This window comes from Myodes glareolus, chromosome 5 (genome assembly GCF_982192425.1).
Source record: "Myodes glareolus chromosome 5, mMyoGla1.1, whole genome shotgun sequence".
NCBI classification, from domain to species: Eukaryota; Metazoa; Chordata; class Mammalia; order Rodentia; family Cricetidae; genus Myodes; species Myodes glareolus.
This window is the reverse complement of record NC_142030.1, coordinates 61,612,383-61,639,881: the sequence shown is the minus strand read 5'-3', so window position 1 is coordinate 61,639,881 and position 27,499 is coordinate 61,612,383. Positions and strand designations below refer to the sequence as shown.

Sequence of the window (27,499 nt, the reverse complement as noted above, 5' to 3'; positions counted from 1 at the left end):
CATGGCAGTTTGCAACTGTCTTCAAGTTCAGTCCCAGGGGATCCAAAGTCTTCATCTGACCTTCAAGAGCACCAGGCACAGAAGTGGTACACATACACATACTGTCAAAACACTCATACACATAAACTAAAAAATCTTTAAAAAGAAAAAAACACAAATGAAGGACCATCTAAGAACTCTGCTAATCTCAAACAATGCCCTGACAGATACACAGACTAAGACACTTCGGTTCTGAGCAGGCCATTTCAGTCCAAGTCAATCAAGTTGGGTAGGACTGGACTCAAAATCAGTGAGCTGAAAAGCAACTCCACGCTAAAGAACAGCTAGCTGCTAGAGGGGTTTCCCCGGGAAATTTCCTCCTCCGGTTTGTCCTCTTGCTCCTGAACATCCTTTTTTATTTGTATGTCTCTAGAAATGACCTGGCAACATATTTCCCCACAGTTAAGGCAGTAGCAACAAAGGACTCCTAACAATTACGTTTAAAAGATATGAAGGGAAAATAATATATAACAAGAGAAAATAAAAACAAAATTCAAAACACAAAACGAAAGTTTTCGGACTAAATCATCATATTTGTAGGTGTAAATAAATACGCCAAGCAGAGAATGAAAAGGCGCAAGGGTAATTTCCCACCTAAAATCCTGTGTCTGAATCCTTCTATTTTAGGCTACAACTAAAGGAAATGAAACTGAGTAACCCTTACCAGCGCTCCTCAAGCCTAGCCAATTTTGTAAACGGCATCAAACAGCTCTTTCATCAGAAACCATCAGCCATAGGCATTTCCTCTTATACTCCCTCAGACCGTCCGCAAAGCAGCAGCTTCTAACCGTCGACACCGCAGTCACCCCTTTAGCGACCCGATTCGGACAGACTTCTCAACTTTCCCTACTCATCCCACGTACGGTCCACCGGCTCCATCACTGGCTCTGAACGTCAAGTCTACCCCGGATCCTCCTAGAACGGCCCAAGCGATCGACCCGCTCTGTGTCTCCACTGCCTGAACTAGTCCCCTCCCCCCAGCAACAAGCCGCGGAGCGCCGAGAGGCTCGATCTCTGTAGCCTGGGCCCGCCCCCACCAGCCCTCTCCAGGCCTCGGAGCGCCGAGCGGCTCGATCTCCGCGGCCTCAGCCCGGCCCCACCGCCCGGCGCCAGGCGGCTGCCCGAGCGCCGAGTCGCTCGATGAGCGGGGGCGCTGCAGTAGCTCAGCGGCAGCGGCTCTGCGCCCTCGGTCCTCCGCCCCCCCACCCTCCTTCCTTAGCTTCTCGCTCCCTCCCCCGCCCGCCCTGCGCAGCCAGCGGGGACTGCTGCCCGGAGCTCCCCCGGAGCCTCAGGTATCCCGCCCCGGCAAGCGTTGGGAGGAAGGAAGCCAGGCGACGCCCCTGCCCGCCGGCCCCCAACGTCCGCTGGGGCTGAGAGCTGGCCTGCGCAGGGGACCCGGTCGCGAGTGGGGAAGGCGGGGGCGCGGGGTGCCGTGAGGAAGGGGCGCGAGGACGGGGGCGCGGCTGGGACGGCCGGGGAGCTTTGGCATCGAGTTGCCCTCCCCCGGAAAAAACTGTTTCAGGGGGCGTCTGCACCGGGAGTGGGGGCCGGAGTTCCTAGCGGACGTCGGGTTGCGGGGCCTGGTGCAGCGGCGGAGAAGAGAACCGAGGGACCAGCAGGGATGCTGCCTGGGGTCCTTCCTTAAGGGTGCTGGAGAAAGCGCGCTATCCCCGCTGTATTTAGAATGACCCGAGGGTGGAGGTGAACCCTTCCTTACACGTAACAGGTTTTGCGAGTAAGATTTCCTGTCTTGATTCCATTCAAATCACGATTTGTGTGGAACTTCCACCGAGACTGCTAATGAGAGGAGAAATGAGGAATAACCAGAAAGGGAAGGGAGGCTAAGAAAAAGGGAAGTCTGTGCCCAGATTTGAGCATTTTGTGAAACAAAACACACAGAACGTGTGTGTGTGTGTGTGTGTGTGTGTGTGTGTGTGTGTGTGTGTGTTTTGTAAAGTAAAAAAGCCAACATAGATTAAACAACAGGTTAGAAGTTTATTACTTGTAAAGTCACTAAATAGAGAACGTACTACAAAAGATATACGTGAGATTTAAACGAATGATGAGGTACACGTCATTGTCCTGCGTTGTTGACATTTCAGTGAACTATGTAGTGTTCTGTCCTCAACATGGAAAGACATCAGGGATGGCTTTTACTACAAAAGTATTTTTGGTAGAGGAACTGTACGCAGAATATAGTCAGCTCTGATTTCTGAGCATAGTTTCTTTCTGTGCAAATATCTTTAGTGTGAGTCAAGAAAGAGTAACTCATTTATCTGTCTGCTGTTTTGCTGGTGACCCGAGTTTGCTTCCTTCTTCAAACTGTTAACTTGGATTTAAGAACTTGAATAAGGGGTTTACTCCCCATTCAGGCTTAGTGTTATTGTATCTTGTAGAAAGGTCATGTAAGTTCATTTGATGACTTCTTTCTCTGTCGGCTAAGATCAGGAGTATCTGTTTTGATAGTGAGTTGTTTCTTTTGTGCTGTCGAAGTTTAAAATATAAAATCCAGATATAATTAAAAGCCCATTTTCTTCGATTCTTCGTCAATTTTTTCCAAGACAGTCTGTAATATTTCTGCATGAGATTTATACTGAAATTAAGATGTAAGTAATAAGATGGGCTGGATAGATCTAACAGAAATAACCACGGAGTAAAGAACCCTGGAGCTGTCACTCAGGCATGGGTACCAGTGATTTACTGTTACAAGTGCTTTGAAAGCAAGTGACAGGAGGCTGATTTTACTGATAGAACTTTGATTTTGGTTTCTAAGGATAATGCAACAATCTTCAAGTGTTTTTTTTTATAGAAGATGGTAGGTTGTTATAAGAAAGTATATCTTTCTAGAACAGAGTTGTGTAACATAATGACAGCTAAATGAATGAATATTAAAACCGATAACGCATAGGCACTTATTGATCTGTTTGAGTGGAGCGACATAACATTGTTAGGTATTTACCCAACTGAGTTTTCTTAATGGTTGCTCCAAAGACATCTCCAGAATAAAAAAGAAAATGCAGATAAAACCCTGAATGCTAAAAATGCTCCTGTGTTACTGCATATGCATGTATGTGTCCAGCACATACTAAACATCTTGGGTTTTAATGACTTTTTAGTCAGTTATCATCTGCTCCACAATACTGAAAATTTGTTTTTGCATAGCAACTACTTCTCTAGAAGATTTTGATCCTGTTGCATATGCAAGTATTTCCTGGAAAAATCACAGTGCATATTAACATGAAAGGCTGCAAAGAAAACCAGCTTTGTTTAACTTCCTTGTTTTTATATATGAAAAGTTCCATTTTCTCTGAGAAAATGTCTGTGAACCCAGAATGTGAAAGGGCGTTTTCCCTCAGAAAACAACCCATTTGGCAGGATGCTGTCCAGCAGAGAGCCCCTGAAAGTCCTCTTAGCTTGTTTCTACCACAGTCTACTGGAAATAGCCACAAATGCCCCCGATTTCAGGAGCCAGGCCCCAAGTTATACCTGTGCTTCTAGTTGGCTATAATTTGAGATGGCCACAGTTGCTTTGTTGGTTTCAATTAATTTGTTAGAATGACTCACAGAACTCAGGGAGACAGTTTACTGAAGTTTGCCAGGTTATTAGAAAGGCTATTATGAAGGGTGTAAATGTCATCAGATGGTATAAATGGAAAGGCATAGGAAAAGGAGCCCAGAACTTTCCTGGTCCCTCCAGGTGCCCACCCTCTAGAAAAGTCCATGTGTTTATACCTCAGAGCTCTCTGGGGTCCTGACCCCTTGTATTTTTCTGGAAGCTTCATTTGTGGAAATAGTAAATTACAACAGCAGCTATTGGGGATCACTTCAAACTTTAGCTCTCTCTCTATTTCAGAGGTTGGGGTGGTGTGAACTAAATAGCCCAACCTTTTCATCCTGACTTGGTTTTTTTTCAGTGAATAGCCTCCCATCTGAAGCTGTGATAGACTGCCAGATATCTGTCAATATCGTTAGAATAAAAAAATCTCACATTTATCACTCATGAGTATGGGGCTTTTAGGTTCTGTATGTCAGGAAACTAGAGGAAGACCAGAGAGAGAGAGAACATGTATATCTGCACACAGATATGTAAATATATTTGTGTGAATGTGTATGTATATGTGTACTGTGTAAGTTAATAGATAAGTGTGTATATATATAAATATAGAATTGTTATTACTGCAATGTTACCTAGTACTTAAAATTAGTCACCCTCATGGAGCACCAACACACCGTAGTGTATGAGTGTTTTTTGCATGGCTTATCTCATGTGACTTCCTACAGAGTCAATATTTCACAGACGAGGAAGCGACTCCTTGCTTAAGCAGCTAGTTAAAAGTGCAGTGACTGGAAGCATGCCGCTGTTTTCAGACTCGGTGAAAAGGCAAAGCTTGTTTGATATCTAGGGACTATTTCCATTTTCCCCCTCTTTGACAGCATCTGCTCTTCCACGTTATAAAATCCCAAACTTACCCACTTTCTCTACATGTTTCCTTAGGGGAATAACACTCATTTTTGTTATGGCTTTAACTATTTCTCACAAGCTAAGGCTTAGCCTATAAACTAGTCGGTGGAATGGAGCAGGTCCCAGGGTCGGTTCCCCTATGATGAAATTCATTTTCTCCTTCAGGTGGCGGACACTTCCTCTGTGGGACACAGAAGAGTGCTGGTGAGCGGAAAGGATGCCTCCTAAGTTCAAGCGCCACCTAAATGATGACGATGTCACTGGGTCTGTGAAAAGTGAAAGGGTACGTTTAGAACCTTAGGCTCTAAAGAGATTCAGTGTAAGGTGCACTCCTTGTAGAGGTAGGAGGACTTGTGGAATGTATGCAGCAGCAAAGGGGCAACCCTTCTGTTCTCCCGAAGATTCATGTCTGATGCCCGCAACAAAAGGAAGGCTAACAAAGGAGAGTAGGGCAGATTGTCTGATCCTGGCTTTACTTTACCTGACATGAGAGCCTATAGACTGAACACCCAAAGCGGAGGGTGAATTGGCCTGTTTTTATGTTGAGGTTTGATGAAGCCTGGGTGACTGTAGAAATATGATTGGACAGAAGGGTGTGAGCTAATAGCAGAGAGAAATGGTGAGAAAGAGAAAGTGTTTCTCCACTTCTTTTTGCCCTCTATGTCCCTTTCTGCTGGAGATGGCTGGGTATGGTACAGAGAAACCTTTTGGAATGGGGATCTCAGACTTATCATGTTTTATGATCAATTCCTAGAAAGAAAGTGGAAGATGAAGGTAATATTTTCAGGTTAATGGCCATTTCAATTAGATGTATATAGTTGAGTGGATTTTGGCATTTTCAGAGTTGGACAGTTACAGTCAGTTTTAGGGCATATCTGTATCCCTGAAGGAAGCCCTGTTCTCTTTTCCTGTCATCCACATTCCCTTCAATTCATTCAGCCACAGACAACTTAACCTTTGTCGTTTGACTTATTCTGGGCTTTTTATGTAAATGAAATCATATATATCTTGTAGTTGGCTTCTTTGATTTGTAATGTTTTCAAAATTGTCAGTGTTGTAGTATTTTTTACATTCCATTTTCTAAATTTTTTCCCATTTTTTATTTTATGGATGTGGGTGTTTTGCCTGCATGTATGTCTGTGTACGGTGTGAGCAGTGCCTGAGAAGGCCAGAAGAGGGCTTTAGACCCTCTGAAACTGGAGTTACAAGTGATTGTGAGTCACCATATGGGTGCTGGGAATCAAGCCTGGCTTCTCTGAAAGATCAGATAGTGTTCTTAACCACTTCACCATTTAACCAGCCCCTTTATGTTCCTTTTTATTGCTGAATAATCTTCTGTCATGTGTATACCACATCTAGTTATCTGTCCATTAGTTAATGGACATTTTGGGATGCCTGCCCCACAATACCCCATAGTTCAGCTGTTCTGAATACTGCTGAATGAATACTAATACACACATTTTGTTTGAACATATATTTTCATTATATTTTTGGTTGTGAACCTACCCATTAGTGGCTGAGCCATTTTCATTTAGGGGGGTATATATGTAGCAACAGAATTACTAGCTTTTGTAGTAACAATACCCAACCTTTTCGGGAGGTATCAGACTTGTTTTCCGAAGTGGGTTGATGGTTTTAAATTTCCAACAGTTGTAAGTACACCCTTAACACACCCACACTCTGCCTGCTGGGTGAGAATGGTATCTTATTGTATCCTGTTATAAATTTTTTATGTTGTATACCTAACACACATATCTGGTCAGTGAATATTGGCCTTGTGTGTGTTTCTCAGTGGACAACTGAGATAAACTCTCAATGTCTAGTCTAGTCATCTTCAAAGCAGGATATAAGTCACTGGGCTTGTAATTTGGTATGATTTTTGCTTTATATATGTTTGTTTGTTTATTGAGACAGGGTTTCTCTGTAATTTTGGAGTCTGTTCTGGAACTCACTCTATAAATCAGGCTGGCCTCAAACTTAGAGAGATCTGCCTGCCTCTGCCTTCTGACTGCTGGATTTAAAAGCATGCACCACCACTGCCCAGCTGTTTTATATATTTCAAACTATATTATCAATATGTGAACATTGTTAAGTCTTTTTTGTTGTTAAGTCTTCTTAGTAGGTGGTTCTTTATGTTTTGAGCTTACCAGTATATCTTTTCTCCACGCTCCACATTATTCTTTAGTTGGCGTTTCTTTTAGGTGAATCTCTTGAAAACAAATAGGTATTGGCTGGATTTTGTGGCCCTCTAGTCATATATAATTTTGTTTTTAGTAGGCTCACTGACTTGCTATGATGTTAATATCATTGGAATTTTTCTGTGCCAGCCATTTTCCTATGGGCAGTGAGTGACCTGTTTCTGCTGTTTGTCTGGGTTGTTGTTATTTGAACTTCAGCTTAAATTCTATCTCTCTGGAATGATTTTCTGTGACAGCCTCAGGACTTTCATGTAGTCACCCTGTCACTTTCTGTCTCTTCACTGAGAGCCGAGACCATGTCACAGCTAAGGTTTGGTGTTTACACCAATGCCTAGCACATATTAAATGCTCAGTATTAACAAGTATTTGTTAATGAGCATTCAGCATAGCCTTTCTTTTTTTACTCTTTAGTGTGTTATAATTATTTTACGTAGATAAATGGGTATCATACATACATGCATATCTTTTATTTCCCTCATACTTTTACCAGATTGGTTATTTTTATCTCATCTCTTACCTTGACCAGGTACTACAAGGTACTCTAGTGAATTTATTCACTGTCTTCTTCTTCCCTCTGTTTTTAAAATGATCACTAAATATTTTAACAATGATACTGAAATCTCTGTTGTCAGTGCACCAAAAATGATTCGCCTTCGTTAGTTTCCTTTTTCCTTCCCCTTCCTGTCTTCACCCCTCACCAAGATGAACACATTAATATACTTGTACTTCCTCTCTTCACACCCCTACACTCAGCCTCTGAGCTTCAGTGGGAAAGTTTTAAGCTCTCTTAGAGACTTGTTTTATTTTTGTTGTTGTTATCGTCTTATTTAAGTCTCGACCCTAAAGACTTGTTTTGTGATGCTTTTTATTAACGTACTGTTCACAGTGACACATCATCATGTGTGTGTGTAAGTCTGGTGTATATGCACAATGCACGTGTGCTCACCTTTGTGTGTGAGTGTGAAGTCAACATTGGGTCTTTTCCTCAGTTGCTCTATGCCTAGTTTTTGGGACAAGGTCTCTCACTGACCCTGGTAGTGATGTTGCTGTCCAGAGAGCACCGAGGAGCCTCCTGGTTCCATACCCGAGCACTGGGTCAATGCATAGTGTCACACTTGGCTTTTTACATGGATGCTGGAAATGCAACTCAGGTGTCGTGCTTGTGAAGCAACTCCTTCATCTCCTGAACCACCTCCCCAGACTTCATCAAACATCCAGTTTGGCTGTACATTTGATTAGATTCTTTGATCCCATCCATCTGTATCCTAAGACTTTGTTCTATTTGATTTTCTTTTTGGCTGGTCTCGTTCCTTGAGCAGTTGTCCTCAGAGAAGATGCATAGGTGATTTTGTTTCCCATTTCTGTAGACGTGAATTATTGGAAAGTTAAAGAACCAAAAAATCTGCTCTTTCGTTTTCCTTAGGGAACAATTGCTCTTTGCTCTTCCAGGCTGCTAGAAGCTGCCTGCCTTTCTTGGTTCATACCCTTACTCCACTTTCAGTCTCCGCTTCTTAGTGCTCACCCCTTCTGCCTCCCTCTTCTCTTTGGAAGAACCGTTGTCCTTGGTGGGAACTCAGATGAATACTCAAAAAGACCTTCAGACTCCTTAATCACATTGCCAAGTCTCACCTCAGAAGTTAACAGTCACAGGTTTCAGTTATTGGAACATAGACATCTTCGGGACACCATTACTCTGCCTATAAAATGGGAGGTATTATTTGTGTCTGAAGGTCTGGATTTTGCTTGAGTTTACCCCCTTTTAGGACCTCTTGTTCTCCTTTTAGGGAGAATGTGGACCATCTTCATTTCAAAGAAGACTTTTCCTTTGGTAATGTGAACTATAAAGTACGTTTGTTGGAAATTAACGTGTAGTGGGCTGTTTCTGGACTAAGTATCTAGAAGAGCCTTTGTCTTAGCTCTGATGTCTCCCCCTTACTCCTTCTGGGGTACATTGAGCTCCACAGTTGCCTGCTGCCCATAGAGAGAATACAGGGAAGGGGAATGGCTACCATGACTGCCACGCCAGCGACAGATTCTGGAACTGAAAGCGTTTCCTCTGGAAGGTCAGCAGACCTTGTCCCATAGGTGCCAGCTGCCAGCGAGGCATCTGCAATTTACCCTTCTCTCTTCCTGGATGCTGGTCTAGAGAATGTCAGCAGCCTAGAGCTTGTTTCTTTTCTCTTCCCTGACGTTTCGTAGTTTTTCTGCATCAGAAAACTCAAATCTTTTTCATTTTTTTGACAGAGAAATCTTTTGGAAGATGACTCAGATGAAGAAGAGGACTTTTTTCTGTAAGTTAACTTTTTTCAGTTGTAATTAGCATACAAGAAGGTGCACATAGTTAAAGTGCTCATTCTGGGTTTTGACATATACTAAAATATCTATAATATCATCCAAAGAAGGAACACAACTCTTGTCCTAGAACTTTCTTCCACTGCTTTGTAAGCTGTTGCTCTCCACAGATCTGGTTCCGTCACCACAGTTTCTGTTCCCTGGAGTTTTATATAAGCGAAGCCACATGACACCCTTTTTTTTTTTCTCAACTCACTCCATTTGCCATACCTGTTCACTTTGACTCAATGTGGAACCGCAGGTGGGTTGTTTTGCTGAGTCGTTTCCCTTGTGTGGATATACTACAATCCATTTATCCATTCACATGGATGTGGATGTTTGGTGGTTTATAGTTTTTTACTAAAACAAATTTCTTGTAAATGTTTGTGTGTGGGTATTTATGAGGACACATGCCTTAATTTCTCTTGGGTAAATCCCTGGGCATGAAGGCTGGTGCACATTCATATCTGTCTTCTAAAGTGGCCACACCACGACTAAAGCTTTGATTTAACTGAAAACAATTTTTTATATATCTTTCCTCTGTCCCATCCTTCCAACAGGCTCTCACACTGTATCCCTGGCTAGCCACAAAGTCAACCATCACCTTGCCTTTGTTTCCCAAATGCTAAGATTAGAGATGTGTGCCACTGTGCATCTCTTTATCTGTCTGTCACTTCTTCTGTTTCTCATTCTCACTCTTTCCCTCCCTTTCCTTGTCCCTCTCTTCCCTCTTCCTTTCCTCCCATATTTCTTATATCATAAATATTATATTGAAGAAACAATGTCACTATAGTAGTTTTAATATGTTTTTGAGTTTGTTCTTTGTTTTTTGTTTTTGTTTGTTTTTTGAGACATCTCTATGTAACAGCTCTGGCTGTCTTGGAACTCAATTGATAGACCAGGATGGCCTCGAACTCACAGAGATCTGCCTGCCTCTGCCTCCCAAGTTCCTGGATTAAGGGTGTGCACCACCACACCCAGCTTTTGGAATGTTTTAACCTAATGGTTTTTAGGTAACTGTCTCATCTGTGGCATCCTTATTTAATCACTGATTTTTCATGCTTGTTTCTGGATTTATTCATAATTACCTGGTTCAGAATAAGAAACAGTGCTCTGATCTGTCATTTGGGATAGATTGCTATACAGAGTTCTAAGTACTGAGTTGGAGCTCTGAAGACCAAGAGGGAAAAGCTTACAGAAGTTAAGGCAAGGTGATATTCTAATACTTGTAGATGATATTGTTTTAATGAATAGTTTAATTTTTTTCCTCTAAATATGTTTTCTTAGAAATGTATATTTTCCCTTCCTTTAGAGAGTTCTGTGTCTAAAAATTAAGAACCTTGGGTTGTTTTGTTTTTTGGTTTTTTTTTGAGTTTTGTAGTTGAAACCTTCTCTATATTCTGAAAAATTTTAACAAAATACCCTGAAGCTCCTATCCTTAGAGCACTGAAGTGGATGGATCAAGGTGTTATACCCTTGACTGTAACAAGAGATAATAGTAATAACTTGAGACTTTTAAATGCTTTCTTGTGCTCTTGCATTTTCTTCTTGCTGTGTACATATCTGTAAGAAGGGTATTTAAAAATAGACTTCAAATTTTTAATTTTGAGTAAATTCAAAGTAAGTTGCAATTTCAGTCCTAGAATTGACTACAAAGATAGTCATAGTCAATGACAGTTTAGTTGGTATGACATTTCAGAGTTCAATGTGTAGGAAAATTATCACTAAAGATTAGGATTATGTACTCTGGACTTTCTCAGGAGGTTTTACCACTTGGAAGAATTAGATTATGGCCAACAGTGTATACCATGAAGTAGATACATGATTATGAAGGATTCATTTCTACCAAGTTCTGTAAAATGCAGCTATGTATGATTAATGATGATCCATATTTAGAATCCAGCTTGATCGCTCACATAGATGTGTTTCTTGTTTTCATATTTGTGTGATATTGTCATTACTAACATGAACTGGGTATTTTATTTTCAGACGGGGACCATCTGGACCAAGATTTGGGCCTAGAAATGATAAAATTAAACAGTAAGTTCCTAGATGCTCATTCATTTAAATTATTGTTATAGTTTTCTGTGGACCAGGGCTATCAGATGTGGCTGTTGTTTTTATAAACAAGCTTTTTTATTATTAGAACACAAACTGTATCCATCTGTTTCCATATTATCTATAGCTGTTTTTGAGCTCCAACAGCAATGTTGAGTATTTATGGCACAGAGATCACAGAGCCCATAAAAGCTAAGATTTCTGCTCTGTTGTCCTGTATAGAAAATGTTTGTTAGGCGAGCATGGTGGCACATGCCTGCATTCCTTGCCATCATAATACAAGCTGCTTTTAGATTCATATTGTGTGGAAAAAGGAAGAGTAGCCAAAGGTGCTAGCTTCCTGCACCATCGTCTCACACTTCAGCTTTAATACCCAGTGGGGCCAGTAACTTCAGTAACAATTGTAGAATACTGTGATACAAAAGAATTGTTGCTTAGACTGCAGCTAAGTGGTTTTATAGTCTGTAGCCTGCAGAAACTGCATAGCTCATCAGTACCTGGGAGTTTTAAGAAGCTGTCTAATGATGGTCCACATGTAGTGGAGTGAAACGGGCCTCACAAGCTGCTCACTGTCTCAAGCTCCAGTGGATTCCCAGGGCATTCTGCATGAGTATGCCTGCACAGGTGTCAGTGTGTCACTGTTGAGTCAGAGTGACTCTGTCCATCTTTTAATATCCAAGGTGTCACTGGAGCAGAAGAATCTATTGATGATACTTCTGGGTTTTGTTATTGTTCTTTTATCCTGCCAGTATGCTTTATTTCCTGTCTAAAATGCTTCTACAGAGTGAATCTAATGTAGAATATGGCCTTTTGTGACTTTTGAGACATACACATACATACAAATGGCATTATTACTGTGACTTTGACAATCACAGAATTTTTAATAAAAAAAGAACTATTAACTGATGTAGCAATTCTTACTCACAGAGCTAAAGGCTGCCAGATTCAGCTGGAAGTCAGTCATCGAGGAGCAAACTGAAAATTGATGGCCCCGCCTCATGAGCTCTAAGATAACATGACTCACCAGTGTGTACAAGATGGCAAACACAGCTTTCCCTGCCACATGCTTGAGGAAAACTCCCTGACCTTAGTCTAACACACCGAATCAGTCATTTTATCTAACTAAGATGCATTATTGCCACTTAATTTATAATAATTAAATGGAGTATTTCTCAGCATTTTAGATCAGCAATATTGTTGCTTTGTTGGAGTTTAATTGGCCGGTAATTGTTTAAGTTGGTTATAGATTAATAAAAAAATATCTACAACACTTTTTAGGAGACATTTTTGAGAAATACTCTTTATTTACTTGCTTCTGTAAAATTATTTATTGTGTCATTTTCTCTTTTTTCAATCCCAGGGCTTGAGCCCAGAGTCTCATGCATACTAGACAAGAGCTCTACCTCTGAGCTACACCACCAGTCTTTCTAAAATCCTATTTAAAACAGGGTCTTTCTGAGTTGACCAGGCAGATCTTGAACTTGAGACACTCCTACTTCTACCTCCTTGCTGAAATTACTGACTTAGACCATCAGTTTTACAAAAGCTTATAACTTTTATTGGAATGTTTCCTCTGCTTTTAAGTTTAATTATAGCATCTTAAATGCTACTTTGATAATTTTAGATACTTTCTGTCACAGATGAGCAATCTGCTATCAACTTAGTCCAACCAGTTCAGACTTTATAAGGCACCCAAGGATTTCCCATGATATAATGGCATATATATGCAGTTGTAAAGAGTACAACGTAGTTTTAAAACTTCTTTGTTGGGACCACCAAGTTGGCTCAGCAGGAAAGGGTATCTGCCTCCATGCCTGAGAAGCTGAGTTCAATTCTTGATATCCACATGGAGGAATTGCAAGAGAACTGACTACTGCACACACACACACACACACACACACACACACACACACACACACACACACAATGAATGAATGAACGAATGAAAACACAATTTAAAATGACAAACCCTCTTTGTCAACAGTACTTTAAAAGGCAAGATGGGTTTGTTAATGGAAAAAATAGTATTTTCTTTATAAGAAAGAATGTGTATGTGTGACAACATAATTTTTGTTTGTTTGTTGTTTTGTTTTTTAAGACAAGATTTCTCTTGTATCTTTGGCTGCCCTGGAACTCACTCTGTAGACCAGGCTGTCCTGGAACTCACGGAGATCCATCTGTTCTGCCTCCTGAGTGCTGGGATTAAAGGTGTGCACCACCACCACCCGTGGAAGACTGAGACTAGATTCCTTTCTTCCATTATGCACAAAAGTCAGTTCAAAAATGGGCCTAAAGACTTTGGTGTAAGACTGAAACTTTGAAGCTACTAGAAACCACATGGTAGAAACATGTGCGGAGCAAGATTTGACAAGTGGCACTCTAGTATATTACAAAGTTTCTGTGTAGCCAAAGGGCAGAGTGGAGAGAGCCTCTGGAATCTGCTCACGCAGCCCTGTGTTAGTGTCCACAGTGAACAAAGAGCTGAGCAGCCAAAGAGCAAGCAATCTAGTTAATAAAGGACACCATGAAGAACTACAGTGGCCAGCTATCTGACAAGATGTACACCATCTTCAGCCAGGGAAGTGCAGATTTAGACCACATTAAGATTTCACCTCACCCTCGTCTGAATGCTGTTAAGGAAAAGAAACAACAAATGTTTGAGAGGTTTCAGGGGAATCCTGCTGCTAGAAACATAAATTAGTTCATCCAATATAGAGATCAGTGCAGAGGTTCTTGGGAAAAAAGTTAAAAATAATCCTAATTATCTGGTACCCACCTGTAACCCGGTACTTGGCAGGTGGGGACAGGAGGATCAGGAGGTCAGATTGTCCGCAGCCACATACTTGTTGAGTTTGAGGCAAGCTTGGACTGTCTAAAATACTATCTCTAAAAACTTCTTTAAAAATTAAAAATTGAAGCCGGGCAGTGGTGGCACATGCCTTTAATCCCAGCACTCGGGAGGCAGAGGCAGGCCAGCCTGATCTACAAGAGCTAGTTCCAGGACAGGCTCCAAAGCTACAGAGAAACCCTGTCTCAAAAAAAAAAAAAATAAAAATTGAATGTCATATGTTCTAGTGTATCATATCCAGTGCTGCTGGGTATGAATCCCCCCCCAAATAGTCAAAGGAAGCTCACTTTAGGGGTGTATGCAGTACCCTTTCATCATGCATTCATAATAGAAAAGTTATGAAATCAGCTGAGGTGCCCATCAGCAAACAGAAAAATGGGAGGCACTGGAGAGTGGAGAGTATCATGTTAAGTGAAGTAATCTGGCCTCCTAAAGACAAGGGCCACACGTTTCCTCCCGTGTGGAGTGTGGCGGGGAAGGGGGGTTAAAAGGCCACAGGTAGGAGGGTGTGGAATGGGAAAACGTGGAAAGAGGGTAAGAAACGGGCAGGAGAGGGGATGGAGATACTCAAGGTACACTGTGTATGGAGATGTCCCAGCGAAACCTAGGAGTTTTGAGCCTTTTGAGTTTATTTTACAATCATGAAAATATGGCACATTAATATCCATAATAGCTGTAATCTGGGTGTGCGTAGCAGCCGTAAGACATTTCATCTCTGTCCTGCTAGTTGACACTTGTGTGACATACAAATGACTACTTGGAAACTCAAGACGGTTTCTGTGTATGTATAGTTGCTAATAATCATTGTGCTTTTTTGAGTTTTAAGGACCAGAAGTTCTCTTTCTCTTTTTAGATGTTTCATTGTCAAGGTTTATTATATAAATTTCAGATAGGTTCTTATCTGTGGTTAGAGCATCAGAGGGATGCAGGACAATCAATTAAGCATGTCTGTGTTTTTATGCTTTGGAGGAAGCTCCTAAGTGACAGTAGTCGGTGAGGGCCGTTTGACTAATTCTGAAGTTTGCTCAGTTTGCAATGGATAGTCTGAAGTTTGATTAGAGGTCTCCCATCTCATAAAAAAGAAAACCATTTTCATTTTGAAAGACTGTATTGTAGCACGACCAATAAAAATCCAGAAGCAGATATTGGGGTTCAAGTTGAAGATCAGAAAATCAAAGCAGCCAAGCCACTAGAGAGTTCTTACCTCTACCAAAGCTCAGAAAAACAAATATCCTGTCCTCAACATTACTGCAGACTGCAGTGCTCTCCACCAAACCTCAGACTGCACTGGGCTCCTGTCTCCTATCTTATATTCCTCTCTCCACCCAGCCATAATCGCTGCTGTCTCCACCTCCCTAGTGCTGGGATCCCAAGTGCTGGGATCACCTTTGTGTGGGCTCTGTTACTCTTTTAGACAGATTCAATCTCGTGTAGCCCAGGGTGGCCTTGAGTCCTAGGTTTAAAGAGTTGTGCCACCACTCCTTGGCCTCCAGTGGTTTAGCTCTGCCCTCTGATTTTCAGAAAACTTTATTTATTAAGACACAAATAAAATATCACTATACTAATTGTTTTTCACTTTTGCCTTTTGGTGGTGTTTCCAAATATTCCTGGGTATTCCAGGTGGTCTTGAATCTTACTTATACTTAAGGGAAAACTAATGATCGGTGAAGAATAATGGCCGTTGGGTGTACCCAGTGCCCCATAAAGTGTGCTGGATGTTTCCATTGTAGAAATGGTAGTTTTTATTACCCCAGTAAACCTGGCCAGACACCCTGGTAAGTCATTTATGGTTGAAATGCATTGCAAAGAAGGGTAGGTTATGACTATTGGGTTTGCCTGCTGTTTCAACAGTCTATTAAAAAGAAAATGAAACACTGAGTCACACTGAGCATTCTGTCAATGTTCGATTTGCTTATGAGATATAGTCAAGATAGAATCAAGACTAAAAATAAGCTTTCAGTTAAATATTACCTTAATGTGTATCCTTAATCCTTAATTGAGAACTCAGGCCAAAAATGGAAAGACATTGCTTTAGAGTTGAATGGCAAACTATAGTTCTCTGAGAATTTGCCACATAGTAAACATAGTTCTAACAGTGTGCGTATCCCTAAAGGAAGAATAAATCTCATCTCTTTCAAACTAGTGTTCAGAATCAGGTGGATGAAGTCATTGATGTAATGCAAGAAAATATTACAAAGGTCATTGAGCGAGGAGAGCGGCTAGATGAACTGCAGGACAAATCAGGTACAGCCGCTGCCTTCTTTCCGTATCTCTTGATATTATGAACATGAGTGTAATTGATACATACCTTTCCTTTGTCTCGCTGATGCTTAGGAAGTCAACATTCAATTCTTAAGACTCATGTCCATGCTTAGTTTCTGCCCACTAATGTGAATGGTCTTACTATATTTCCTTCTTACTCAGTTAAGAATGGAGAATTTAAAACTGCATTGCCAAAAAGTTAAATCCCCTCTTTTCTCTTGCCCTGTTAATGTTGATATGTTTTGTGGTTTTTATATATTCTCTCGTAATTAGGGAGTTTTCTTTACTGATAGGTTTTAGTGTCTGTGTCTATAATGATTCCCAGCACATATCTGGACTTGCAGTATTGTTTGAATGATGACTTCAGCTTTCCTGAATACTTAGCAACTTTTGTTTACAGGCAGCTGTTAGCCTTTGAGCCTGTAATGGTTTTTGGCACATATTAGCCATTCATGCTGTTTGAATGGTGAGTGGCTGCATGCCAGATTCATTCTTGATAGACTTGCCCAACCAGAAACTTGCTTGATTACTTTTTCTTTTCACTCTAAATTAGTTGTCCTTGTTTCCTAAAAATTTAATTTTCTCTGTGTGCAAATTTTTTCTAGCGTTGTGCCAAAGTATTTGTTTTGTTTCCGGTGTTGGCATCTAATGTGTACTATCAGGCATTGGTCCAAGAGCAACAACCACAGCCCCTAGTGTTTTAAAAAACTGTTATTACATTAATTTGTGTGCATGTGCGTGAATTGGAGCACACAAACAATGATGAACGTGTGGAGCCTAGGGTCTTGGCTCTCTCCTTCCATCATGTGGGACCCTGTGTATCAAACTCAGGTTATCAGGCGTAGTGTCCATCTTGCATCCTCCACTATTCTTTTTAATCTCTATTTTCTTACCGAAATTCTTTGAACCAACTGACCTTCCATTGTGTTTTGCTTTTGTTTTTTTCAATATAGACTAATGAAATGTGTGTGTGGGGGGGAGAATTTAAAAAGTAGAAATTGATGGTTTTTTGTCTTCGTGTGACTAGATAAAATAGTTGTGTCATTTAATCTAACTCTCCACCCTCTGTGTGATACAGAAAGCTTATCGGATAATGCAACTGCATTCAGCAACAGATCTAAACAGCTCCGAAGGCAGATGTGGTGGCGTGGATGCAAAGTAAGTAAAGGAGAAGGTGGGGCTGGGAAGCAGAGAAAGATTTGAGGAGAAGGGGCCACTAGTCTCTGAGCTCAGTGAGAACCAACGCTGTAACTGCTTTGCTTATTGGGAGATTTCCTCAGCCTTGGACATGGAAGAGTAACTAGAGGAACCAAGCACTGTCTGATGCCTCCCAGCTCTCTGTGAAGGTGCCCTCGTTTCCCAGTGGTCCAACGTTTGGACGCCCAGTGACGTACATCTGCCCTTCTTAACAGCACTTCTTCCTAGCACTTTTGGTGATATACAGAGAGGTTTGTTTTTTATTTTTAGTTTTCTTTTTTTTTTTTTTTTAATAAAATGAAGCCTGGAGAGAAGTATGATTTTTTTTTCTCCTAGAAGTAGTTTGTATGCCAGAAACTCTGCTAACAAAAAGATAAGGAAAAAGTCCCATTTTATTCCTTCATTATTTCAACAAAATAAATAAAAGAAAAATTTTAGTAAGAACAAATGGATTCACTATACACTAATATCCTTCAGAAATGAATTTGCCTCTTAAATCAAGTATGACCAAGCATGAAACAAATACCTTTTAACATTTTATAGAAATTTCATGTTATGAGAGCAAATCTTTCTTTGTTCCTCTCGAGTCTAGGATGTGTTTTTATTTCACCAAAATCCTTAAACATGGGCTCATTGTTTTTAAACCCTCATTTTAGGATTCAACAATAATTTTTTAAACCCAAATTTGCCATATGTTAAGGATTTCTTCCAAAAGATGTCTTGGATTTACCAAGTTTTATCTGTTTATCTGTTAAATGTCCTCTTTCCCGAAGTAAGAAGAGGAAAGACAAATTTCATTGCTCCCCTCATATAGAACTTTTTTCTATTTATTTTTGTTTTCTTCAGAGAATAAATTTTGTATTTTCTTTAATTTCTTCTCCGCCTCCTGCTCTGTTTTTAAAGAGAGTTTTAAATATACAGGATTGTTGTTTTAAACAGACTCAGACTCAGTTAACTCTGTAGCCCACTGTAGCACCAAGAACGCAGTGAACAGCCTTGTCGTGTAACTTAGCAGAGACCATCGAAAGCAGCAGTATTCTCCTCACCTTCTCTCCCGCCTCCTCCTCTCCTAGCACCGCTGCTCCTGTCCCCTGGGACAGTTCCACGCCCCCACTTCCTGGGTTGACTGATGGCAGTGATTTAGGAAGGCTGTTTTGGAAAGGGAGATAGACACTGAAGACATCAGAAGTTGCCAGTGCCTGAAAGGTTGTAGGCTGTGCAGTTGGTTATGAGGGAGCTTTGGGGACCAGTGATGAAAACGTATCTGGTTATGATGGTTTTAGATACTTCTTGCCCCAAATTGGAAGCCTAGGAAGAAAATTCTATTCAGTAAAATGTTTTTAAGTTTTGTTGGTTTTTCCATATAAATTTTGTAAAGTTAAACTTAGTTAACTTTATATTAATAGACAAATTAATATGTGTTTTGGGAAAGGTAAGAAAGCTACCATTAAATTCCATATGATTTAAAAAAATATTTTCAGGTTAAATAAAGGATGTAAGTACCTTTTAGTATAATAAAAGCCCTTTAGCATAATCTAAGCCCAGGTTCAAGACTATTTTTACATTTTTAAGTTATTGTAATTAAAGACTTTTAGATCCAAATTGCAAAGCTTTCTGTGTATTTCTTGGGTCACTTTGTTGGTGCCACAGTTGTGATGTCATGAAGGGTTAGCAGTCATTCTGTTTTTAAAATGTTTAACTAATTCCTGTTTCTATGTATAATTGTCATTTATGAAACATCTCTTTATTATATTGGAAATACTGATTTTTTTGATTTTTGAAATGAACCTTATTATAAAAATCTTGGAAATTAAAAAAAAAAAAGAAAAAGAAATCACACACTGAAGTTAACCAGTACATCTCAGTGGCCTACACAATTAGAATAGCCACTCTGAAGCTTTGTCACCTCACTCGGGACTTTACATTTTCACTGTCTAATGCATTTTATATACTTATCTACTTATGCACTTATTGATCTTTTGAGTACCCCCCCCCAAAAAAGCCGGCTGGCCTAACTCACTCTGTAAACCTTGAACTCAAAGAGATCCACCTGCCTCTGTCTCCCAAGTGTTGAGATTAAAGTCATGAGTTTTTAACTATATGAAAATGTTTGATGAAAGTGAGACTTTGATACATCAAGGAAATGAAACTAGTTTAATGCGTGCACTTAAAAAACAAAATTATGATTGTGATATTTTTATATAGAAAGATAGCAAAATATCAAGCTGTGGACTTAGAAATGATCTTCAGGCTTCTCTTCCTAAGTGGAATTGGACACAGTACTCTTAGTTAAGTGTTGTTATTTATAGAGAATCTAAAGTATAGGCCTTAGCATGGACATTACAACGTCGTGAAGGGGTGAAAGCACAGTATGGAAACAACTGACAGGATCCTCATGCACTTGGAGAAACTGCAGTGATGCCTATGCATTGGTTATGCACAGTGAGCTGAGGTTAGAGAAACCTAAATTGGTCTTGGCTCTTGGAAGAGAAACACCAAATTCATTTTACTTTATTATACATGTGTTCCATTTTATTGTTGGTTATTAGTCTATCCTTTTTAGTTTATCAGATTATCATAGGTATGCCTCTACAGGGAAACTACACATAGAGGATTTGATATCATCCATGGTTTAAGGCATTCATGGGGTGAGGGCACGTAACCTCCCACAGAAGAGAGGAAGGACCATTGTACATAAAATAATAATGGACTACTGGCTGCCGGTGTTTTTATCCAGTCCTGACCAGAATTGCTAAAACTACAGTTTTGGGTCTCACATCGAAGTGGCCACCCTGAGAAGGCTCCGATTGTGACTGCCTGCTGTGCAGTACATCCTTAGATGGGGACATCCTCCAGGGCAAACCTCACATTTGGGGGAACTTCAATTATTTATATAAATATACAAGACATCCATCAAGTTCATGTGAGAAACAGCGAATTGGAAACCCTGCAAGGAGTGTGCCTGTTAATAGATGAGGTAGGGAAGTAAATAAATAGCAGGCAAAGAGTCTTGTCTTTATTAACAGTCGAATTTCATTTGCCTTTTTGTGTGTTCCAGATAAAAGCCGTCATGGCTTTGGCCGCAGCTATCCTTTTGCTAATGATTATCAGTAAGTATTTCTTGGATCATTGTTTCTTGGGGTATTATGTTTTGTAAGGCTTAGGATTTGATTGGGTGTTCATTTTTTTTTTCAGAGACATAATCTCACTATGTAGCCCAGGCTGTCCGAAATGCTACTGTGTAGCCCAGGCTGGCCTCTGGCTAGAGTTTTATTTTAAGATCATTTTTATCCTTTTCATTTCAGTTGACCTAATGTATGTAATGCAAGCGTTGAGTATTGACATGTGCCTTGAATAAGAAGGGAGCCTTTACCTAGACTCTCAGTCTCTGAAGACTGCTTTGACAATGTCTGAAGTCTGTGTGACTATGAATGTTTGCATTTCTGTGGGGGTCTGTATCCTTTGCTAGATTCTCAAAGGGCACTCCTCCTCCTGCTCCTCAGCACACCCCAGTCACAGCATGGGGCTCAACCATTTGTGTAAGGCGAAATCTGGTATCTGTTAGACTTAGGACAAAATAATTTTTTGTTTACTGTTGTGATCAGGAGGCAAACTCAGTTAATTTCTCTAGATGATTTTGTAAGTATGTTTGTAGATTTGAGCTTAGTTTTAGTTCTGAAAGCATAACTCATTCTGTTTTTTTTCTTAGTATTTTTTCAAAGTTAGACTATTTTTTATAAGTACCTTTCTTCAAGATCTCTAATATTTACAGAGATTTTTGTGAAGAATTAAAGTCTCAAAAAATTGAAATTTTTATAAGAATATTTTTTAAACTTAAAAGGTGTTATAAAGAACTAACAAAGAACTGTAATACATTCTCATTACCTGGGTGCTGCTGTGTGGATTTGCTTAGTAGCTGAAGTGTATTTGTAACCATTTGATTAACCATGTTATTGCTCATGCTACTTCTGTGGTCATTCAGAGCACGGAGAATTTTGACTCCCTTGACCCATAGGTCTCCAGCTGGGGTTAAATGGAAGTCTGCCTTCTTAGTTCAGCTTTCATTGCATAACCAAGTGTCCTTTCATAGACTTGTTGGTCCACAGTTCTGCTGACTTCGTGGTTTGAAATGGACCTCACAAATGGTCTAGAAATGCTATCCCTCTTACTAAATGCTATGATACACCTTCATAGAAAATACTCGAGCATATTCAGGGATGAGCTACAGTGCTGCTGGCCTTGACTTCATTGTAATTTTTTAATTAATGATATCTGTTAAACAAGGTGTCTTTCAATAGAAGCACACATAAAGCAAAATTATGTGTTAATTTATTGACTAAAGTGGAGTAGCCAGGGACTCATGGGAACTTAACCCTGTATTTTCCCTATGTGTAGTGGTTCAGGAGTCACCAGTTCATGTTAACTTTGTAGAATATAATTATCTCAGACAACAAGAACCTACAATAAATGGTGGGCACCATGCAAATATATAGAGACTAGCATAAAAAGAACTATAAAGTTCAATTGCACTCTCACTACACTACCGTAGCTGCTGTTAGTATGACATTTTATATGCTTTTAGTCTTTTCCTCTTGGAATGTAAGCATGATTTTCAAAAGCTGAGATTGTATCAGACATTTTCCAATAAATATTTTATTAATTATTTTCCCACATTGTTAAATATTGTAATAATTTATTAGCTATGGGCTACTGTTTTGCCGCAGTCGTTCGCTCACTAGGCCAGTGTTAGAGACTTGCGTTGTTCGTATTTCATAACTGTTCTCTCAAATCAAGGTTTGGCCGAGGTCTCTCCTCTCTAACAATGGCCGATACCCACACTTAGGGATTGTGCTTCTGACCTAGCTGTTATTGGTTCTGATTTTGATGCATTCTTTTTCTTTTTCTTTTTTTGTTTTACTTTCTTCTCTTACAGTTCTTATAGTTGTGAAAAACCGTACTTGATTTGATGACAGAGATCCTCATTAAACAAGATCTGGGACAATAATAATTAAAGATTGCTGCATAATTTAAATGAAACCTATGTATATAAAACTTTCAATTTTTCTTTTTCAAGAAACTAAAAGGCAAGTACCACTTCAAATTGGAGCATTGAGAATATCCAATTATGTTCTTCTCAACTAGCAAAATGTGTTTTGAATAATTATATTTAAGACAAAGATATCTCTATTTTGCTTTATTCCAAGGATCTAATTTGAAACTAGATACTTGCCAGTTTGTTATATGTATATATAGTTAAACACTGATGACAATATCCCATACTTGTGTTTTAGTGGCATTAAAAATGTTTATTAATACCTTAAAGTGAGGGTCAAACTGGTGGTCAGGAAGCCTGTGTAGAGTCCTGACTCCCATGCTGAAGGAGATTCATAACCATCCCATCAGTATTTGCAAGAATGTCATTCTTCTCATATTGTAGTTGCTTTGCAGGTCATTTCCACAGTTATGGATTAACAAAAGCTATGTGTTGTAATGTTCTGCCTTCAGCTCTACCTGAAACATTCCAGTAAACCTATTCTGACTGTATAAGGGAATACGTGGTAATTTTTTTGGTATTTGCATTTTGAAAATGGGAAATTTAAACAGTGTGAAAAGCATAATATGGTACCATAAAACTGGAGATAATAAAAGTACTGGAGAATGTCATTGGAGTGTCTGAAAATGAGCAGTATGTAGCGCCCAGTCTTGGTCCAGTCGATTGTCAGTTAAACTACAATAAAAAGGGACTAATTGTCATGTGAGTAAGTGCAATCTGCAGGTAATTTTTCTTTGATTTAATTTGTTAATAGTTTTCCCTCTTTAAGTTTAACTAGCCTGTGCCAGAAGAGCATAGTCTTCTGCTTTGACTGTCATGTTTCTCCGATGCTCTTGGTGTGTTCTCTGATGCTTTGGGGGACATAGATGTTGCACAGTCACGTGTCCAAACTTCCAGTGGCAGTGAATAGCAAACTGCAGGAGCATAGATCGTCTGTACAGATTAGTCAGTCACAGTGTTCAGGGTATACCAAGATATGTTCATTGTAAAGAGCGCCAACCCCTTAATGTTGTTTTAAAAAGTCAATGTGAAAATACATCCCGAGTGTAAGAGGAGAAAGGCATGATAATCAAATTGGAGACTGTGGGAACTTCTTCACATGGACGTCTTAAGCGAGAAATAGAGTTCACAGGATTTGTCAGTGTTTGGGGGTAGGGTATGGTCATGTGTAACAGATACTACTGTGTGATCATTTTAATTCAAAATGTATAAAACAATTTGGATTTTCTTTGTTTAATTCTACAGTGGATAGTACTAACAGATAAGAATGTTTTTAATGGAAAGAAACTTGAAAGGCAAAAGCCAGGTTAAGTGATATCCTCGACACTTGCAGGGTCTAGCTATAACTGCTGACTCTACAATGTCTTGCATATTATGGAAAGTTGACTCTGACATCTTCACTCTGTTAGTTCATGTGCACAGCATCTGAACTGATGATAAACCCTTTTGGAAACGATGGGCCAAGTCTCAGCAGCTTGTAGTTCAGGGATGGAAATGTTTTATTTGAATCAACAGAGTTGGTCCTAGTGTGTTTGCCTTGTGTTTGGATTGTAACTAGATTCTAAGTCATTAGCTTTCCACTGATTAGTGTAGAAGTCTAGTTTCACTCAGTGTCTGTTAGTAAAGATGAAGTTTTCTTTTTTTAAAAAAAAAAGATTCCATATTTCCAGTGCTTCTTTTAATAAAGTGTACCACTTTTAAGGAAATAATTATTTTTTAAAAAAATAGAATTATGAAATTATTTTAAACATCAAATATAAAAAGTTTAGATTGCATGACTTTATATGTGTAGTTGTTTGTGTTTAAATTTGTTACTGCTGAGGAAACCCTGTTGGCGTATGATGACCTCACTCAGTTTATTTATTGTTTTATCTTTTCTGATCTTACATAATCCTGAGACCCAAAAGTGACTGGCATGTTTATGGCATTATATGAAATACTGGAAATATGGGTGTTCCTTCAATAAGAAGCTACAGAGAGCCAGGTGTGGCAGCTTACACCCTAATCCTTGCTCTGTGAACACTGAAGCAGGAGGGTTGCCATGATTGTGAAGCCATCCTGGGCTTCATAGTGTGTTCTGGACTAGTCTGGGCTACAGAGTAAGAACCTGTCTCCAAAAAAACAAACAAGAAAAAAATAGAAGAGAAATGGTTGTTGAATTTGATGCCAGGCCTGCCTCCATTCCCTCCTTAATCATTCTTTTTCTCATCCAGTTCAGATCATCCTGCACTTGAAAAAATGAAGTTTTACCACCATCAAAACTATCATTACTTAACACCTGTGAAGATCAACAGAAAAATTCAAGTAGCTTTGCTAATGTTAGTTGATACCCAGTGAAATCAGGTCATGACTTCTATGCCTGAAGCGTGCCCTTGTGGTTTGTCTGTAACAGATGCCTCTTCCTTGCAACAGTTTGTGATGAGTGGGCTCTTCCTCCTGATCAGAACTCAGTGATGCCTGTGGTCTTTGATTCCATTGTCATAACAAAACCCTTTGGAAATTGTCCCAAAATTGTATAAACTGGGACATTTATTGATTAAGAGAAGGTCCAGAATTGATGATGGAACACTGTTTAAGGTGGAGAAAGGGTAGTACACATCAGGTGTCCTTACAGTTCATCTCTGGGCTCTGCATTAGAAAGTACTGTTGGCGCTTTAATGGCAGAGTTGACACCTTGCTGTTCTGTGTAGCATGTGGGTACCCTGTAAATACATACACACAGGCTGAGGCCCAGACATGGAAGTTGCTTGAAGTCTTTCCTTACCACTTCCACGTGGTCTCTGTCCTGTTAGCACTGCAATCCAAACAGACTTGTCTTGTAAATACTTTGTGGTTAGAAAATACGCGAGAAGTCTTTTCCACATTGAACACAAATGTCGTTAGTTGTATTGAGTCAGAGTGTTACTAAGCTAGGGACTGTACTATCAATCAGATTTTGTGTTTTCACATAGAAATGTTACTGGAATCATTTTTACTTTTCCATGAGTGGTAGTAAGAACTGAGCCCATCTAAATACGTTTTGGGAAGGCAGTTGCCATAAAACAGTGTAAAGACAGTGAGTCAGAAGGAGCAGAAAGGGGCCATCTTAGTCCATACAAATGCCACCCTCCCTTAGACTGACAAGAGTTTGAGCCTATTTTTGTTTGTCTTGTTTTTGAGACTATGTGACCCACGTTGGCCTCAAAGTCATAGAGAGCCACCAGCCTCTGCCTCCTCGGTGCTGGAATTAAAGGTGTGCCACCATGCCCTGCAGCCTTTTTCTTTTTCATCAAAGAAAAATTCCTGGGCTCAAGTAATCTTTCTAACTTAGCCTCACAAGTAGCTGAGAACACGGAGGCACCACCATGTGCAGATGGGTCTTCTCTTTCAGCCTGGTGTTAGTCTTACTTGGATATTTATTTTCCTATGTCAAGTAGAATAAGGGATGGGAACACACTTTTATTCTGGCTCTTGTTTTATTTTGCAAAGCTTCTTAGAACAAGTGAGTAGGGCTGAAAATAAAAACATTGCTAATCCAGTTGGAATAATTGTAAGCTTGTAGAGCAAGGACTATGCCGCCCTGTTGTCTCTCAGCACTGCAGCTCTCTGGCAGATGCTAGACAAACGTGAGGGGAGAGAAGGCTGTGCTTAAGAAGTCACACCGTGTGGGTGTGAGAGCTGATTCCCAGTGTGTTTTGAGAGGTGTCATGAGTGATCTAGGTGATTACCTAGAGATAAACATGTTCTTGTTATAATTGAGTATAGAAAAATTCTAGTTTTACAGTGTTGCATTAGCTTCTTTTCACTTGAAAAGTTTATAAAGTAAAATCACATTATTTTAAAGCTGTAAATTGCATATGTCTAAGGATTTAGTAAAATGTTAGCAATAAGAAAATTCAGTATTGATTTTATGTCTTAGTTGTATGTCATTATTTTACTTCCCACAATCCCTAATTTAACCATTTCGGCAAGTGCCTTTGACATTTAAGGGGTATGATGGGAGATGAGCAAATGTAGGTGCCACACCCGTTTCCCTGACTTCTCAATTCCTCGTGGCCATTTCTGTTTTACAGTGCTACAAAGTTCAGTCTTTGTGTTCATGTGGAATGTGTTTGTAGCCTCTCCAAAGTAAACAGCAAAATAAACCATTTTGTAGAAAATTAAAAGTAAGCACTTTGGGTTGTTCAGTATGTATATCCTGTTGACTTAACTTCAAAGCAAAACGCGTGTACAATCACCCTAATTTCATTGGTCCTTGATTTTCCACTAAAATACATGGAGTAAAAGTAAAACCTATCTAGAAAGAATTTCTCAATGTACAGCACCAAGTGTCAAGAGCCGGGAAATGATTGATTAGGTACTCAGGTTTAACCTCTCTGGTGTCCATTTCAGAGAGAGGAAGAGGACAAAAGCCGCTTAATTTTAATAATGTACCAGTCAGAGCTGGGCATGGTGTTATCTGCCCATAATTCCAGCACTCAGGACGTAGAGACAGGTGATCAGGGAGTAGTTGAAGGCAGAGACAACTGCATAGTGTGAAGTCAGCTTGGGCTGCGAGAGCTTGTCTTTATTTAAAAAACAAGTCGTCCCAGTCAACACCTGGCACCTGGCCCTCCGCAGTGTAGCGCGGTCTGAGTAGTGATCTCTGTCACTAGCTTCCCCCCAGACCCTAAATGTCATCTCTGTAGTATCCCAAAGCTGTGCTCAGGAATGGAGATAGGAAACACCTTAGGTACACCCTAAGAATGGCAAATCTAGAGGACACTATTCGGTCTTTGTGTTTGCGTATCAGCATGTAATATACTTGGTGGCTCCACTTCTGAATGTCCCCAACTCCTGACGTTGTAGTCCTCCCAATACAACTCTCGGTCCTCTCTGAACACATTCCCTTATAATCTTATCTAATATTATCATGAAACACCCTTGTTCTGACATCCCAAGTTCATGTCTCCTTCTCTTGAAACTGGACTCATGAATATTCCATTTGTCATGTTTCATTATTACTTATTACTGCTTGTACAAGCCCAAAATAAAATTCTAATGCCAGGTATAGCACATACCTGTAATCTCCA

General features: G+C 39.8%; 1 protein-coding gene across 6 annotated transcripts; it reads left to right on the top strand.

Moving 5' to 3' along the window:
- Positions 1–1,177: 1,177 nt before the first annotated feature.
- Positions 1,178–27,499, top strand: Vamp4 (vesicle associated membrane protein 4). 6 transcript variants are annotated; one of them, XR_015737897.1, is made up of 9 exons: positions 1,178–1,331; positions 4,667–4,784; positions 8,944–8,990; positions 11,020–11,070; positions 16,080–16,180; positions 17,277–17,356; positions 20,454–20,505; positions 22,329–22,479; positions 24,662–27,499. XR_015737897.1 is itself a non-coding variant. In XM_085688012.2 (8 exons), exons 2-8 carry the CDS (start codon positions 4,719–4,721, stop codon positions 24,688–24,690), a joined length of 426 nt encoding a protein of 141 aa, XP_085544138.1. In that variant the 5' UTR covers positions 1,178–1,331; positions 4,667–4,718; the 3' UTR covers positions 24,691–27,499. The 6 variants fall into 6 exon arrangements, 5 of the variants coding, with proteins under 5 accessions (XP_085544138.1, XP_085544137.1, XP_087762480.1 ...); XM_085688012.2 differs by lacking the exon at positions 22,329–22,479; XM_085688011.2 differs by having other exon boundaries at positions 22,329–26,593.